The 18,499-nt window shown below is 45.0% G+C and overlaps 1 protein-coding gene across 1 annotated transcript in view; it reads right to left on the reverse strand.

Moving 5' to 3' along the window:
* The window catches only part of galnt17 (polypeptide N-acetylgalactosaminyltransferase 17), a 370,766-nt gene extending 352,977 nt beyond the window's left edge, over positions 1–17,789 (reverse strand). Inside the window, 2 exon segments of the mRNA XM_084329774.1 lie at positions 15,219–15,402; positions 16,852–17,789. Of these exon segments, the coding sequence (XP_084185900.1) occupies positions 15,219–15,402; positions 16,852–17,098 (431 nt within the window). The 5' untranslated portion in view covers positions 17,099–17,789.
* Between the last annotated feature and the right edge of the window lie 710 nt (positions 17,790–18,499).

Here is an 18,499-nt window from a genome sequence, read left to right on the forward strand (position 1 = left end):
TATATGGTACCTTCCATCGCCTGGGGACACACCACATGCGGTCGGGGTATTAGAAGGACCCTGTCAGGCTCCTCCTAGGCCGGCGTGTGTATAGTAGTTACTTATATAGGGGTACTATAGTGAGGGTTGAGAACGTTTGGGGATGGGTTTGGTTTTTTTTTTGACACATGACAGTGGTTGATTTGCGAATACCTCTAGGTGTGGAGGCATTAGGCGGTCGTGCCAGCGCTTGTTTAAATATCGTACATACAGTACCAGGGTTGGTAGTGGAGCGGTGGCCGAAGTAGGTAGGGACCAGGGCCCTCATTCATCAACGTGTTCTATGCACAGATCTGTGCTTACCCTGTGCGTACGATCATTTCTAAGCAAAGAGTGGGATTCATCAATTTCGATTTGAACTTGACTCCGTGCTTACATCTACGCACAGGTCAGACCAGGCGTACCTGGCGCCCAGTGGTAGAATATATTATTACAACAAGGAAATGAGCTTCTGTGCATAATAACACTGGCATGTTCTGTACGAACCGTAGTTCATTATAGTTCATTGTAAAATAGCAACAGTAGTGTAATTATGGTCAAAACCCTATAAATAGCATTTGGAATAATAGATCTTTCTCTCAGAATGAATGCAGCATGGTTTATATAGCGTTATCGGAATATACGGGGTGTAGGCTACTGACTGACTGCGCTCCGCGTAGCTTGATTGATTGATTGATTGATTGAAAAGTGTATTAACAGATTGCAGAATGGGTACAGTACAGTACAGCTCAGTACATACAATTGTTAATTGGGGATGCAGACCAGAGAAAGACTTTCGTATTGTTTACATCAGGGTCCCCCATTTTCAATTCATCATAAATCATAAAGCTCGACTCGTTATTATTTTGCGCAGACCGCAGAAACACGGGAACGTTTTGATTATATTTAAAAGGCTTTACGTTAAACGAAACAAGTGGAATTTCGAAGCTGTAAGCAGAATACAAGTCATATGAATATAGTGTTCTTCCCCCTTTTTACTGTATAAGAAAGAATAGAAAACGCATTGCAATGACACCAGATAGTGGACAGACTATGTATATGATGGGATTCAAGTTCGCGTTTTTGTTGATCATAGGCATGCTGTCAGAGTATGATATCAGAACATTTGTCGTCACAGATCATGTCCTAATAGAACATAGGCTATGGCATGGATCGTGATATTGTGTGGACTGTTATTATTACTGTCTGTACCGGTACCACCCATTGTGACAACAGCCTTGTGAGTCCCGCACACAAACATGATGGAATTCAAGTTCATGTATTGAAAGGCAGGCTACATCATACATGCAGTGAGATTCATTGCTACCCAATACTGACATCAAAATAGATTGTAGTATGCCTCTAGAAATCATATGCAGCAGGTAGAAAATTGACGGGAGATCCATCGCGATTTGGAATAAAATTGAGGAGAACTTTAATCCCTGGGTATTAATCAAACAACACGGGAAAAGGCAGTCATATTCCAGCGCGGTATTTATTAGTGTTTGCGCTGCCCAGGCAGCAATGGTTAATAGATATCATATCCGACATCACCGTAAGTGTACACGTCTGTCAGCCTGTCTCATGACACGCTTCCCTCGGCTTAGTCCATTTTTCCACATTTCATGGGTGTATTCCATTACCGTATATGGTTAATCGGGGCGTTTCTGGTATGCAAATACGTGAAAGCGTGCACGAGCTGCGGCGCAGAGCCAAGGTGGGATTCATCATGACAGGTGTGCGTAGAGCCTGCGTACGCACGTGTGATGAATCCCGACTTCCCTGTGCGTACACTAGTTCTACATTCCGTGCTTACGTGTGGAAATAGAACATGTTCTACGCACACATTGATGAATGAGGGCCCAGGACTATACAGACGCTAGGGTGAAGCCGTCTTTCTTTTGTTTGTTGTGGTTAGTTAGGGGTTGATTGTTTTCGTTTGTTTTGATATATGGTGGTTGTGTTTGTAGGTATCCCTCGTTTTCTCCTTCCCTGTTTCTTCCCGGTTCAGAAATGCCAGTGACAGTGGCAGACTTTGTGCGCAGGCTGACAGTGGGGTTGTTAGGCGTGTGCACGAAGGATGAGCTGGCGGGAATAGCGGACCATTATGGGGTTAAGCTGGCCCCGGGTAGAAAAGCACAGCAGCGGGGGACATTGGTAGAGGCTCTGACCACCCAAGAGGTGGTGCATGACGACACCGATGAGGAGTTAGACCAAGTCTCTGATGGCTCTCTGGGGCTGCGCAAGTTAGAGTTGGAGCTTAGGTTTGAAGAGCTCAGGTTCAAGCGTGAGGAGGCGGACCGTGTGCGCGCGGAGGCGGAACGTGTGCATGCGCGCGAGTTGGAGCGTGTGGACCGTGACCAAGCTGAGGCGGAGCGCAATCGCGCACACACACTCGAACTCAGGAGGCTTGGGCCAGAGGTGCGCCCACACATTGAGGATAGGTTCGATGTGGCAAAATATCTCCGTCTCGTGCCGCAGTTTCTGGAGAAAGATGTGGATAAATATTTTTCCATGTTTGAAACTGTGGCCACGACACTGAGATGGCCGGCCGAACACTGGACGTTACTGCTCCAGAGTGTCCTTACGGGAAAAGCCCAGCATGTGTATGCGTCCCTGTGCCCGAATACCCAAGACTACGAGGCGGTCAAAGCTGCGATTCTCAGGGCGTATGAGCTGGTGCCTGAGGCGTACAGGCAGCGGTTCAGGGCTCTGAGGAAGGGCAGCTCGCAGACTTATGTGGAGTTTGCGTACGAGAAAGAGCTGTTGTTTGACCGGTGGTGCGTGTCGGAGAAGGTGGACACCCTGGTTAAGATGCGAGAGCTCGTGCTCCTTGAGGAATTCAAGTCGTATTGTCTGCCCGATAATGTTGCTATGTACATGAACGAGCATAAGGTGACTGAGTGTCTGGCGGACGAGTTTGTGCTGACGCACAAGACACTCTTTACGCCAAGTTACCCTGTACGCAATGTGGAGAGTAAGCCGAGGTGGGGTTTCGGCGACAAGACGGTGGGCACGGGTGGTAGCAGTGGGGGCGAGGCGATTGAGCGGGGCGCGAGGTCGGAGACACGCGAGTGCTTTAACTGTGGAAAACGTGGTCATATAAAAGAGAATTGTTTTGCCCTTACCCGTCCCAGTAGGCAGATTTCGTTGGTGATGGCACCCACACGCATATCGGTTGAGTATGACAAAAGGGGTGAGGATATTAAAGCTTACCTACCGTTTATCAGCGGGGGGTTTGTATCCTTATCTAGCGATGGGGTGAGGGTTCCTGTGACCATATTAAGGGACACGGTTGCATCCCAGTCATTTATTCGGGGGGATGTGTTGCCTTTCGACAGTAGTACAGAGGTGGATGCGGGGATAACAGTTAGGTCTTTTGGGATGCATGTGATGAAGGTCCCGCTTCACATCGTCCACCTGACATCTGAATTGGTGTCGGGCCCGGTCGTCATTGGGGTAGAAAGTTGCTTCCCCGTTGCGGGGGTGTCACTAATCCTTGGGAACGATTTGGCAGGGGGTAAGGTCCTCGTGAAGGCAGACGTGACTTGTGTGCCAGCACAGTCTGTGGCGGTAGACATCCTGGCAGAGGCGTATCCAAGGGTGTTCTCTTCATGTGCGGTGACGCGAGCCATGGTTGTTAGAGCTCGGGCCGAGGAAGAGGGCGAGGTGGACTTGTTCGATACAGTAGTAGCAGCTGATGGCGACGAGCCTGAGAGGGAGGGGGCACTCCAGGGGTAGCCTGGCTCGTTGTTATTGTCGCAGCTTGCCCCTACAGTTGACCAACTTGAGTCGGATGACGCTGTTTCTTCTGTTTCAGCCGGTTCGTTCCTGATCACTACTTCCTCGGCTGAAGTTGCCAGTAGCACGGCTGAGTTCTCTTTCGCTCGTGAGGAACTTATCGCAGAACAGGGTAGAGATTCAAGTCTGTCGGGGCTTTTTGTGTCCGCTGTGGGGGAAAGAGAGAGTAAGGGTCTTAAAAGCTGTTATGTCCTGGGAGACGGGGTGTTGCTGCGTAAATGGTCCCCTGATCCGGATGCGTCATTGGGGAATGATTGGAATGTGGTGACGCAGGTTGTGGTTCCGTTCAAGTACCGTCATGATATCCTTTGTTTGGCTCACGATCATAGGCTCGCAGGGCATTTGGGGGTCAACAAGACGTTCGATAGGGTGCTGCGCAATTTTTTTTGGCCAGGGTTAAAACGGGATGTGGCGCAGCACTGCAGGGGGTGCTCTACGTGTCAAATAGTGGGGAAACCCAACGACATCATTCCACGGGCGCCGCTCTATCCTATCCCGGCAGTGGGGGAACCCTTTGAGAGGGTTATTATTGACTGTGTGGGACCGCTCCCTAGAACGAAGGCAGGTAATAGTTTTCTTCTGACCATTATGTGTGCCAACACACGTTTCCCTGAAGCGATTCCGTTGAAACGGATAACGGCCAAGACGGTGTCACAGGCTTTGGTGAGGTTTTTTTCTGTGTTCGGTTTACCTCGCGTCGTCCAATCCGATCAAGGGATGAATTTCTTGTCTCGTATCTTCTCGCAGGTTTTGAAACAGCTGGATATATCACATAGCTTCTCTAGTCCATATCACCCGGAGTCACAGGGGGCGTTAGAAAGATTCCACTCCACGTTGAAGACTATGCTTCGGGCGTTCTGTCGTGATACAGAGGAGGATTGGGATGAGGGGGTTCATTTGATGTTGTTTGCCGCAACGGAAGTGGTACAGGAATCTTTGGGCTTGAGCCCTGCGGAGTTGGTGTTTGCAGGACTCTTGCAGGACGATGACGGAGGTATTGAGCACCCGGTGTCGTACTTCTCCCGGAAGTTTAATATACACCAGAGGCGTTACTCGACCATCGAGAAGGAGGCATTGGCCTTGATTCTGGCCCTCTCCCATTTTGAGGTGTATGTTGGCTCCTCTCAATCACCTATTAAAATTTACACGGACCACAACCCATTGGTCTTTATAGGTAGGATGCAGAATTCGAACCAGCGGCTGATGCGCTGGAGCCTCTTTCTGCAAGCCTTTGATGTGGAGGTGGTGCATGTCAAGGGCAAGGACAATGTGTTGGCCGACGCGTTGTCACGACTGTAGTCAGTGGTGGGGTGTGGGTTTGGGGCTGTGTTTCTGGGGGGGGGGGGTTGTGTGAGAGGTGTTGCTGTTGTTGTTTTGTTTTTGCCTTTTGTTGATTTTGCTCTGTGTTCCAGGAGTCGGGAGTGGTGAGGAGTAAGGCTGAGGCTGTCCATTCTCCGTACCTGGTTGATCGGGGACTTTATTGATGGATTGCAGGGTGCAATGCGGGGCAGCTCAATATGCACAGTTGTTTGGGGGATGCGGACCGGAGGGCGACTTTTCGTCTTGTTTACATCAGGGTTCCCCACTTATCAACCGCTATATTTTTTTTTTCTTCCCCTTTAGTTATTTAGGTACGGTTTTTCTTGTTTATGTCCATTTCCCCATTTTACTTTGGGGTTATGGCCATAAATTTGAGGGGGGGGGGTGTTATGTGGGGGTATGTTTGTGCCCTGATCAGGCGCTCCTAATGTGAGTTGTCATTTCTAGATGTAGTCCTTTGTCATGGTGTGTAGTCCCTATTGTTTTCCCCCCAGGTGTACCCAATTACCATTACCCCAGATGTGTGTTGTCTCGTCATTCCCTTGTGTATAAGTAGTTTGTCATCCCTTCCGTCTGGTGCTGATCCTGTCTGTGTAGTCCTGTGTTTGTCTGTCTATTATTTGATGTTCATTTCAGTTACGAAAAACCATGGTAACTATTAATTAAAATATTCTTTATTTAGATACTTTGGCTGCCGTCTCCTTATTGTGTAACATTGACAAGTTAATGAGCCTTCCTGTAGTCAATGGTTACGTAATACCTGGTATGGAAACAGCACGGCACAGGACAAGAAGGCCCTACAGAGAGTGGTGCGCTCAGCCGAGCGTACCACGGGTATTGCACTACCCCCCCTGCAGGTTCTATACAACAAGAGGTGCAAATCCAGAGCCTGCAGAATAATGAAAGACCCCCACCACCCCAATAACAGCCTGTTTCAGCTGCTGAGGTCAGGCAGACGCCTGCGAACCCCAGCTACTAGGACAGAGAGGCTTAGGCTCAGCTTCTTCCCCCAGGCCATCAGAGTCTTGAACAATGAACATTGAGTACCACAGAACACTGAACTATCCACACATAAGCACACATGAGCACACACACGACACGCACGCTGTGCACGCTCACACACTAGCAGCCACTTTGACACTTTAACATGAGCGGGCACACACTCATGCCGCACACACCCACACTTATTGCCAAAAGGAAAGGCCACTTAAACTAGTATTAGCAACAGTAACAGTGTATTGCACTACCAAAGCTACCTAGCATATCCTATATACTCTGTAAATAACTATGTACAAATGCCGAGATGTCACACCATGTTGCCTGTTACCTGTTATTGCACAATGTTTTTTGTATTGGATTCTATTATATGTTGTACCACTGTATTGCACATCGTTGCGGGCAAGACCACCCGCATTTCATTGTATACTCGTATGCCGTGACAAATAAAACTCTTGACTTGACTTGACTTGACTTGACAATACAGTACGGCTCAACACACAACAATTGTTAAGGGGATGCAGACCAGAGAAAGACTTTCGTCATGTTTACATCAGGGTCTCCCATTTTCAATTCATAATGACATTTATGACATACACTACACAACATACAGATATACAGATATATATCATGACATTTATGACATACAGATATACAGTACTGTTACATTTGTGACATACAAGATATGCAAATATACAGTACAGTACAAAGCAGGATTATCTAATTTTGTCCTCAAGGAGCAGCTTTATGAAGCCTGGGCCTTTGTGTGGAAGCACACACACTGCACTCTCTCTCTATCTCTCTATTTATCATGTGCACACACACAAACTCTCTCTATCTCTCTCTTTATCATGTGCACACACACACTCTATCCATCTCTCTGTATCATGTGCACACACACACACACACACACACACACACACACACACACACACACACACACACACAAACACCTACTGCTGCTTTACATAAATACCACTTCCCTCTCTTGATCTTTAAACAGATATCCTTACAGAAAATATATACATACGAGGGGGAGGATAATGTACATTGGGAAGCAGTGGGTGGGGGGGTTTGAACATTTACCTCTTCCATGGTAAACCGGCATCCACAATGGCATAACACAGCTGGCGGAATATATCCTGAGCGGTGGTCTGGCCGTGCATTGGAATCATTGTGAGCAACTCCTCTGTCACTTCAAAACTGTCGTCAACACCGCGGACATACATTGCGAGCTGCGCAGTGTCCGTTATATCTGTGCTCTCATCAAGAGCGACTGAGTATGCGCAATTTTTTTTGGCTTTCTCACGCAGTTGGTCGTAGATGTCGCCTGACAGGTCAGAAATGCGCTCTGCCACGGTGTTGGCTGAAAGGCTGATGTTTCCCAACTGACTCTTCTTTTCCGGACAGACTATACTTGCAGCCTGTAACATACACTTTTTTATAAACTCTCCTTCTGTGAATGGCTTCCCCGCCTTAGCAATCATTTCACTGACCACGTAGCTAGCTTTGACTGCCGCATCACTCTCCTTGCTTGCTTGTTTAAAAAAAAAACTTGTTGCCTTGTAAAACAAGATTTAAGATAGGCGATCCGGTCCTCTCTCGCATCTCCTTGGTATTTGGTATACTCCTCAGCATGTCGAGTGATGTAATGACGCCTGAGGTTATAGTCCTTCGGCACCGCAACTTTTTCTTTGCAAACAAGGCACGTTGGGGTGCCCCGGTACTCAATAAATAAATATTGCGTCTCCCACTTATCCTGAAATTGCCTGTGCTCGGCGCCAATCATTCGCTTCGAGGCAGGTTTTGATAAAGACATGACAATTAGAAATAACAATAGTCAAGTCAAGTCAAGAATAGAACAATTAATAGAAACTTGGTGTCACTCCGGAATCACGTTTGAAGCAAGTCACTAACGTTGCTGTCAGCTGTTATGTACCATGCTCTCGAGTCTACGGTAGCCTACAAGTGATAAAATAAATAAAACATCCAACTCGCGCCGACGCAGGAAATAGTTGCGCGCGGGCCGCACTAACACAACATTTTTATGTCAAGTAGGGGGCCGCAAATTATCATAGACCCCTGCTCTATGATCACCCCCGGTGCTAACTCATTGTGATGCTCTATGATCACCAGTGGCGGCCGGCCGATAGGGGGCACTGGGGCGCCGCCCCCCCTGATTGAGAGAGAGGAGAAGAAGAACTTGTGTTTTTTATTTTAGATATTTTGAAGCCCTAAAAATAAACGAAACATGTTTAAAATGAATAATAATTACTATTAAAATGCACAATAACGTTAATATAGTATATAAATCATGCTATTCTTTCTCCCCCCTCGTTTGTGACTGACGTCACTCTCAGAAATCTACCTACCTCCAAACCTGGGCACTTGGCTTAACGCACACTGACTTGGCATCACTGCGCGCAAGCGGCCAATGTAAATGAATCAAGGAAATAAATTCAATGGTCATAAATATGATGTCTGGGGGCGTGGCTTTCTAGCACTCAAACAAAGCAAGCAGTCACGCACTCTGTGCTCCACTCTGTGTTCACTCGTCACTAGTCCTCAAACAGAAAAGACTTGCCTTGAGGAGTATTTTCATTTTCGATTTCTAGCTAGCTACCATGGATAATTCTGTTAAATCCATCAAAGCAACACCATTTGAAAGACGGACACTGCAAGAAAAACTCAGATTGAAAGAGCTTCTGTCGTTTTCTAGCTGATTCGGTAAGAAGTGTTGGCTAACTAGGAGCTATATGGCTAGCTGGATGCAGTCATGTAAATGCCGTATTTTCTGTTACTGGAGTAAAGGACATGAAACACTTTATTTAATTTTTTTAAAGTGGATTAAGGCTTGTGGACAGCTCTCGCCCCCTTCAACTCTTCTGATGGTAAGTGAGTCATATGTTTAATTTGCAAGACAGCCTTGGCTCTTTTAACAATATGCAAAATATGCTGTACAAGTCATGCATCCTAAAATTATCAAGGATAGCACAAAAAAGTCACAGACTTGTTTCCATTGTGGTCCTTGGTCTCAGCAGCACATGGTATTTACATAAACATGTATTACACATATTACCATCAGCCCTAGAGTATATTGCTAAAAAGAATTAAAAAGTAAAATACAACATTATTAACACTTTGACTGCCGGGACACGTCTTTTCACGTCTTTGCTGGCCATGCTAAAGTTGCCGGGGGACGCTGTACAGCGTCCTTATATCAATATTTCAAAAATCTGCGATCGGATTCATATTCCCCCTCCGCTGGCCTGAGATCCACCAGCAGGACCCACTGAGCTCTCTGGCGGTTCAGGAGCGCCATCTGGTGGCCGATCGGCGCAATCGCCACACAGGATATTGAATAGAGGTTGTCATGACGACCGTAGTACTTCCGGGCGCTCGCTATGGTTCATGGGACTCTGGCTCGTCACGCTACACGGTGATCGATTGCCAATAACTCGATAAACAACATGATTTGGACGTATATACCATTATACAAGCTGGAGATGGACCGGGTAAAAATATATCCCATAATGATCAAATTTCTACTCGACGATGATCGCCCAACTGCGCGCGGAGACTGAGGTGAGTTTTAGCGTGTAACGTTACCGTCTTAGATACTAACTGCTATTATCAACATTTGACCCACATTAGATGATTGGTATAACGCTGCCCACGGAATTATAAACGCCCCCTCGCCCATCCGGTCAACATCAGATGACGTGTAGTAACTTCTAGAAGTACGTCTAGTTGGAATTTTTTATATCGCGCTGATTGCCATCAAACTGTATTTCATCATCAATATAATGCATTTGGGGCTATATATCACGTTCTGGAGAAAGCTGCAGAAAGAGATGAAAACATACTTATACATTAGACCATACTTTACTATGAATATGTGAATGAAAAAGTTTAACGTTGCTACACAATGAACAATACATATAGGACTTTGAATGGGCCCTAATAATGGCAATGTAGCAATAGAATTTAAAAAGTTATAGCCCTGCAAAGAAGGGGACTTTCTCCATAGACAAATAGCGCTGGCAATCTATGGTATATCATTAATTTAACCCAAGGCAACCAAAGTGTTAATAAAATATACAAATACAATATACAAAATGTACAGACACACTAAAACTACACTACATTAAAAACTAAAACCTTCATCTGTTTGGTGGTCAAAGGCAACTCATTCCACTCCTGTGCTTCTTTGTGAGCAAATGAGCACTGTCCCATCTTTGTTCTACACCTTGGAGGATGCAGGTTTGCTATGCTAGATCTCGTTCTGTGGCTGTGTGATTCACTAACACTAGGAAAATAGTTACTAAAATATTTGGGGGCCCTGTTATTTATTATTTTGTGTACCATGTTGAGCCTAAGCTGGGCTACTCTGGCCTCAACTGGTAGCCAGTTGAGCTCCTGAAAATGTCTCCTCCCAACATGATAACGAGGTCCTATCAAACTATCATTACACATGGGCAAAACAGAGTCCATTCTCTTCGGTTCAAATAACAAACTCAGCAAGACCGACGGCTTCTCAGTTACAGTGGGTGACAATATTGTCACAAGGAAAGATGAAATTACCTACCTGGGTTCCATCCTAGAGGCTAATCTTTCCTGTGACAAAATGGCATCCAATGTAATAAAAAAAAGTCAACCAACGAACTCGATTCTTGTACCGGATCTCCTCTCTGGTAAACAAGAATACCCTGAAGACTCTGGCAGGAGCACTCATTCAAGGGTACTACGACTATGCTTGCACCTCATGGTACCAAAGCACCTCAAAGGCACTAAAAACCAAATTACAAACATTTCAAAACAAACTAGTCAGACTACTGCTTGACCTGACTCCTAGAACCCACCTCACCCCTGCCCACTTTGACAACCTAGGATGGTTTAGAGTAGACGACAGAGTACAGCAACTTGCAATGGGCCTGGTCTACAAGATACACTACACGACCAAGGTACCCATGTACATGTCAAAATACTTCCCAAAGGTCAGTGAATACCACGATCACAACACCAGAGGGAGCTCCACAAATCATGTTAAACCCAGATTCGGCTCAAACAAGGGACTAAACACGTTTCGCAATTATGCCACATCAATGTGGAACGCCCTACCCAAAGCTGTAAAGGAATGTGAATCACTACCCACTTTCAAAAACACTCTCAAAAAACACCTACGGGAGACTGCAATTTGAAACTGGCCCCTACAAATGTCCTAACCCACTTGTACAGTAAATGACCAAGTACGGCTTTGTCAGTATTCCAATGTACAGTGTACAGTGTCCCCCCCCCTACCCAACCCCCCCCCCCCCCCCACCTCCAATGTACAGCCCCCACCCACCCACCCAACCCCACCCCACCCCACCCACCCAACCTCCTCCAATGTACAGTTTCTACGTCAAATGTATATACACTCTTTTTCTGGACACTTGTATCACAAACAGTACTGTATTTGCAAATCTGGTATGTCATAAATGTATAGATGTAGCAGTACTGTCTATCTGTATGTCGTGTGTGTCATATATGTTATGATGAATTGAAAATGGGGAACCCTGATGTAAACAAGACGAAAGTCTTTCTCTGGTCTGCATCCCCTTAACAATTGTATGTATTGAGCTGTACTGTACTATACCCATTCTGTAATCTGTTAATAAACTTTTCAATCAATCAATTAATCAATCCAAAGCCCAATACAACCCTGATCAGCTTATTCTGTGACACCTGTAGTTTCTTCTTTAATGAAGCTGACAGTCCCTCAAACCAGGCTACACTAGCATAATCAAAATGACACTGCACCAGGCTGTTGGCCAGTAGTCTAAGGCTTTCCCTGTCAAGAAGATTGGCCTCTAGCCAAAAATATTAGGGATGCCCCGATCACGTTTTTTGCCACCGATACCGATCACCGATCGTCTTGAGCCATATCGGCCGATACCGATATCGATATCGATAGTTTTGGTATAAAAAAATATATTTTTATATTTAATTTTTTATTTATTTATTTTTAATAAAAAATATATATTATATAATCATACTTGTAGTTGTATTATCTGCGAGACATCGCCACCGCGCATCAAGTCAAAATACTCGCTATCTGCAAACAGCTCCACTGTCTGTGTGTACTCGAGTAGCCTCCAGCTACGGCCAGGATTCTCCAGCGCTGCAGCATGCCCTCAGCTCGAATACGCATCGAATCAATGTTATAAGACATTGATATCAGGAGATATCTGTAGCTACTGCTAGCCGGCTAGATAACGTTAAGACAACGCCTCAGTGAACTATGTAGTTTAATGGGACATTTCGTTTTGAACAATGAGCTAACATGAGCTAACGTGAGCTAACGTGAGCAAACGTGAGCTATCATGCACTACTAGACTATTGCCGGAGCATTTGTTGATATCAGGAGCTATCAGTAGCTAGCCGGCTAGATACCGTTAACATTGCCTCATGTATTAAACTAAAAGTGAATAGTTGACTGGGTAATTTTGTTTAAACAGTAACGGTAGCTAACGTTAGCTCACAGAGGTTGTATACACTAGAGCAGACTATTGCTGGAGCTTGTTTACACGGGGAAGGGAGGGGCAGGAGGAGGAGGAGGTGGAGCGGCAGTTTGCAGCTCCGTGTGTCTGAGACAGAACTCAGCGAGTGAGATCTCCGCTCAGAATTGGATCATGTTTTTCGATCGGTTTTCACAATCTGCGAAAATAAAGCATTATCGGAATTCACCGATCTCATATTTATACTGAATATCGGCCGATACCGATCGCTGGCCGATCGATCGGGGCATCCCTAAAAAATATTGTACACTACATATTGTAGTGTACATAGGACCCAGTACCATTTGTAAGCTTAACATTGTATTGCATTTTATCTCAGGACTTGTATCAGGTCTATTTTGTTCTAATTACTTTTGCACAATCGAATGTAAGACCATATTTAGGTATTATTTTTGATGGCACACTGGGTAGTCTTTCTAATATAAGACCATATTTTTTATTTCTTTAATTCACTCTGTACAATACATATTTTAGCATTAAAATCTAGAGCATACAGTTAACACAGTGTGTTCTCTGTCATTTACATGGAGAAATGGCACCACCGCCTGGGAAAATGTGGTGTTGCACACCTGATGATAAAAAAATCGCAAATGCGCACATGCGCCCCTCCCAATTAAAGTGACACGAGCCGCCACTGATGATCACCCTGGGTGGTAACTCGTTATGATGCTCTATGATCACCCTGGGTGGTAACTAGGGGTGGGACGATACATCGATCCAGATCGATATATCGATCTATTATCAATTATCAAATAGGATCGATGCAACGTAAAAAGATCGATTCATATTGCGATACTCTTATTTTGAAAATCCCCTGGTGAGCATATCCGCCGGGCCGCAACAACATTAGCTCAGCGCTGACGTGTGTAGACGTTAGACAGCATTGCTTCAGAGTCCGCCTATTTTGCGACTCGAAATAAGTGCCTGTTGTTTTTTTCCCCACAATGGGTCAAATGCATCTAACATGCTTTGCATCCTCGCCATTCCTTTATGCCCACGTCGCGTTAAATACCAAAATTAACGCTGCGTTAGCGTAAGCTAACTAAGCTAAGCTGATAGAGCCATAGAGAGACTGGGAAGGAGGGGGGTTACTGTATTCTCGAGACAGAGCCACTACCAGTGTAATGTATAGCTACGAGATCATTGTCGCAAAATAATTGACCGACACAGAGTTTAGAATACCGAGGCGCCTCGCCGAGGTGTTCTAAACGTAGTGAAGGTCAATTATTTTGCGACAATGACCGAGTATAGGCTATACATTATCCCGCTTATTACATGGCTAACTTACTAACAATATACCTAATTCATTTTACACCATCGACAAGACAAGATCAAATGCAGACGCAGTTGTTCTGTGGCTCCGCTGTCAGCCCAAATAAAGTTATTATTATTATCGCCGGCAGCCGGCAGGTGTGTCTGATTGCACTGATGCAGTGTGTGTCAGTGGGCTTGATTGCTCCAGCTGCGACCAGCGGTCATTATTGCTCGGTTGTCCCTGGCAGCGGTCAGTTATCGAAAAATAATGGACCGCTGCTATGGGCAACCGAGCGCTATTGACCAATCACAATCAAGCATTTTTGCTAATGTTAAAACGCCATGTAATAAAGGATCATAATAAAAAATATATACATGATGCAGATCCCACTGAGGCCACTCCATCTCACGGGCCAGTGAGATCTTATCCCCCTCTGGAGGCCGCTCCGTCAGGAGGGTGGTCGTAGGCTGGTCGTAGGCTAACAGAGCCTACTCTAACGGTTAGAGAGCGCTCTTGTGAAAGATCCCCTTGTGTGCAGCTCCATGTACATCCTCGCCAAGCCGCCTGCATCAGGCTGTTGCATCGTTGCTAATAATTCTATGGAATTAAACGTATCCTTTGTGTCTGTTATCATTTGTGTGGGTTCAACTCGTGAAAGTCTGGATCCTATGTCCTATATGGCAGCATTTTTCCATCCTTTGGAATTATTGAATTATATCCAACTACAACATTCTTCTCAGATGGGGTCCCTGTTTTTATGAAATGGGGGTATTTGGCATTAAAATGTTTCAATACGTTTACATTTGTTAGCCATGCTAGTGATCTAAATAATAAGTCCATGCCCAAGCTATAGCTATATAACAGATGAAAGAGTCACACTCACAGCCAGGCTGATTTGGCTTAATCGCATCCAGCTGTTATGTCCATTGATAATGTGAGACCATGCTGTATAAACATTTGTAAACAGGTATGACATGACATAAGATAAGATGACATAAAATAAGATTACATCACATAACATAAGATACAATATAAGATAAGGTAAGATTACTTGACACAAGATAAGATAAGATTACATTACATGACAGAAATATGAGTGTTTCTGTTACTACGTGTCCTGTATGCTGGCAGTGAACATTCACTGAATCACTCTGACCTTATGAAGGCCCACCAGGGTAGCGATGTTGCCCCACCCCCACCTTTCCATTAAATAAAGGGTGATTTGGAGTGGGTTGTTGGCAGTGGGTCGGAGCGGAAGTAATACTCACTTGCTGGGCCGGTAGTCTGGAATGGTCCGATCCAGAGAGATCTTGTCACTGAGGTAGGCGTTGTAGCCGTATTTCTCTCTCAGGTATTTGGCGTCGCTCTCTTCCGCCGGGGACAGTGTGGCGGGGAGGCCGCCTTTTCCACGGCCTCCAAAGCCCTCGATGAGGCCCAGGGACTTGGACAGGCCTGGGGAAAGGCAACGGGTTCCATACATAGATTGATCAATGTCGTGACAACATCAGACAGGGCTGACCGCAAATAGATTTTACAGGCTGACACAATTACACAGGCTTTCCCCCAACCTTCCTACATCGCATGCACTGCACACCAAGGTTTTCTTTAACACAGAGGGCCAAGGGCCACCATTTAACATGGGGAATAGGCAATGGGCCAAAAACAACCTAATCATATTTGGACATTCATATTTTGATATCCACTGGGTCAAAAAGGGCTTCTTAGGTTCTATGATCAAAATACTTAATACGCCACTCATTATACCACCCACAAAATTACGTTAGATGTTTTTTACCTTCAATCGAAATAGATAAAATACAGGATATTTTATGCTAAGCACCTTGAGATCTCGTATGAGTTTAAAGTATGCTATATAAATTAAATGTTTTATTATTATAAAAATGTGGCCTCTGGGCCTGATGTACGCTGCTGCCTTCCACCACAGCAGCCTAACCTAAGAACCTGTGGGAAAACGGACATAACTACATGTCAATATCCCTTGCGGGCAAGACCACCCGCATTTCATTGTATACCTGTATGCCGTGACAATTAAAACTCTTGACTTGACTTGACTTGACTTAGTCCGGTGAGCAATCTGGTTCAAGGCTTTAGGCTGCCTACCCCTCTGTCAGAGCCGGGTTCAAGGCTTTAGGCTGCATACCCCTCTGTCAGAGCCTGGTTCAAGGCTATAAGCTGCCTACCCCTCTGTCAGAGCCTGGTTCAAGGCTATAAGCTGCCTACCCCTCTGTCAGAGCCTGGTTCAGGGCTTTAGGCTGCCTACCCCTTGGTCAGAGCCGGGTTCAAGGCTTTAGGCTGCATACCCCTCTGTCAGAGCCTGGTTCAAGGCTATAAGCTGCATACCCCTCTGTCAGAGCCTGGTTCAGGGCTTTAGGCTGCCTACCCCTCTGTCAGAGCATGGTTCAAGGCATTACGCTGCTACCCCTCCATCAGAGCTCCATCTCAACACCAGCTTGAGTCATTAGCTGCAAGAGAATTTAGTCTTGATCTGACATGATAGCATGACACGTGATGGCACAAATAGCACCTTCAATAATAACCAAGGCTTTTTAATATTTAAGAAAATATAAATGAATGAATCATTGTTGCTGTACCTTGTGTATTATTCAGTAATGTCTAAAGCCATTCAATTACATGATCTGAAATAGCAAAATTTTGCAATCAATTTTGTCTTTCAAGTTTTTTATTTGCCCATGCCAATACATATAACATAATAAAAAATAGGTAAACATTTTATTTAATTTCATTGTATGTTTTTTTTGTGGATTTAATTTTGGAACAAGATGCATAGTCTGTAGCATTATAGTCGCCGGCGATATAATTATGCGCATATGCGTTAGAGAGGTATAATACATGTATTTAGGAAAGTGTTGTGTTATATACCATTTAGCTGTCGGTACACCACATCCTCCAGCGAGCCCAGTCTCTTCAGGAGCACCTCATGGCTGATGCTGGAACCTTGAGCCGTGCCGTTGCCCCCCGCCTGCCTCTTCCAGTCAGCCGACTGCTCCTGGCCGACGGCTTTGACGCTGCCGCGCGTGTTGCACTTGGCCCAAAAAGTCATGAACCCCGCAACCGCGATGACATTCAGCACCAGTAGGACTCTCCATCTTCTGAATACAAAAGCCATTAAAGTCGTTGGTGTTGACGCCGAATCCGAGAAGGACACTTGTCTTTGAAGAGGTGTCACAAATCCAGGGCTCTCTGCGTTGTTATGTGCAAAAAAGCTGCAAGATGGGTTGGGTTGGGTTAGGTCGGCGGACCCCGTTTGATGTGTAGGGTATGCATTCGAGGAAAGGACAAGTCAAGAGCCTATGATATTTCAGGTTGTGACTAAATGTTTAGCCATTGTTCATATTCATAATAAATTATACCTCGCTTACCATTTCGCATTAGAGTTGTGCTATTATTAGGTCGCATCCTCTTTTTGAGGAATTCCGGGAGCTTGGTCATCGGCTCTCATCCGTGTCACCGCCGCCGGTTAGGATGCCTTGTATAAAGATGTAAGACAAAGAGACAAGCATAGATCGCGATTGAAGAACCAGTACTTAAATATTTTAAAGAGTCAGAAGACTATCCAGTCATTTTCCTCGCCCCCACAAGAAGTCCGCTATGATGTGACTGAGGACTGCGCGCGAAGCATCACCGCACCGATATATTCAACCACGGCACACAGGGTTTTAAATATCCTATATTCACAATTGATGCGTGGCCGAAGCCATCGATATACACATGTATAGCGTTTCAGCGCAGCAGTAGCCAGTTTGTTTATCATTCCAGATCCGTCAAACGTCGCGAAAATCTTGTGGTGTGTGAGTGTGAGTGCAATTGACAAGACTGCGTGGATTCAGAGGCGACACAACGCTGGTCCATAGGCGCAGCATCCTCAGCGTAGCTCCTCCAACGCAGCACCAGAAGGGCGCCCGTCACGCAGATTCAGAATGAATGAATGAATGAAAACTTTATTTAACAGATTGCAGAATGGGTACAATACAGTACGGCTCAATACATACAATTGTTAAGGGGATGCAGACCTGAGAAAGACGTTTGTCTTGTTTCCATCAGGGTGCCCCATTTTCAATTCATATACACAGGAAAATTCGCAGAGTCAAATTTACTCAAATTGAGTAAAATTTTACTCCCAAAAAGACAGTATTGGCTCCGACTCCAAATAGAGTGAAAATGACTCTTGTCACAGAGTTAAATCTTCAGAGTTATTTCTACTCCATTTAGTGTTAACATTTAACTCTACAAAATACCAATTTACTCCATTTAGCATAAAGTAAAAACAACTCTAACATCATTTCACTCAACACAGAGTTGTATTTACTCCGTAGAGTTGTGATCCCATCAGTAATTGCCTCAATATAGAGTTATAATTCCCTCAATATGGAGTGTTTTTTTAATCTATAGAGTTATTTTTCACTCAATATAGAGATATTTTAAGTTATATTTCACTCAATATAGAGTGGTATTTTAATCAATATAGAGTTATATTTTCACTCAATAGAGTTATATTTCACTCAATATA

Source organism: Notolepis coatsorum, assembly GCF_963971535.1.
Source record: "Notolepis coatsorum genome assembly, chromosome: 1".
NCBI lineage: Eukaryota > Metazoa > Chordata > Actinopteri > Aulopiformes > Paralepididae > Notolepis > Notolepis coatsorum.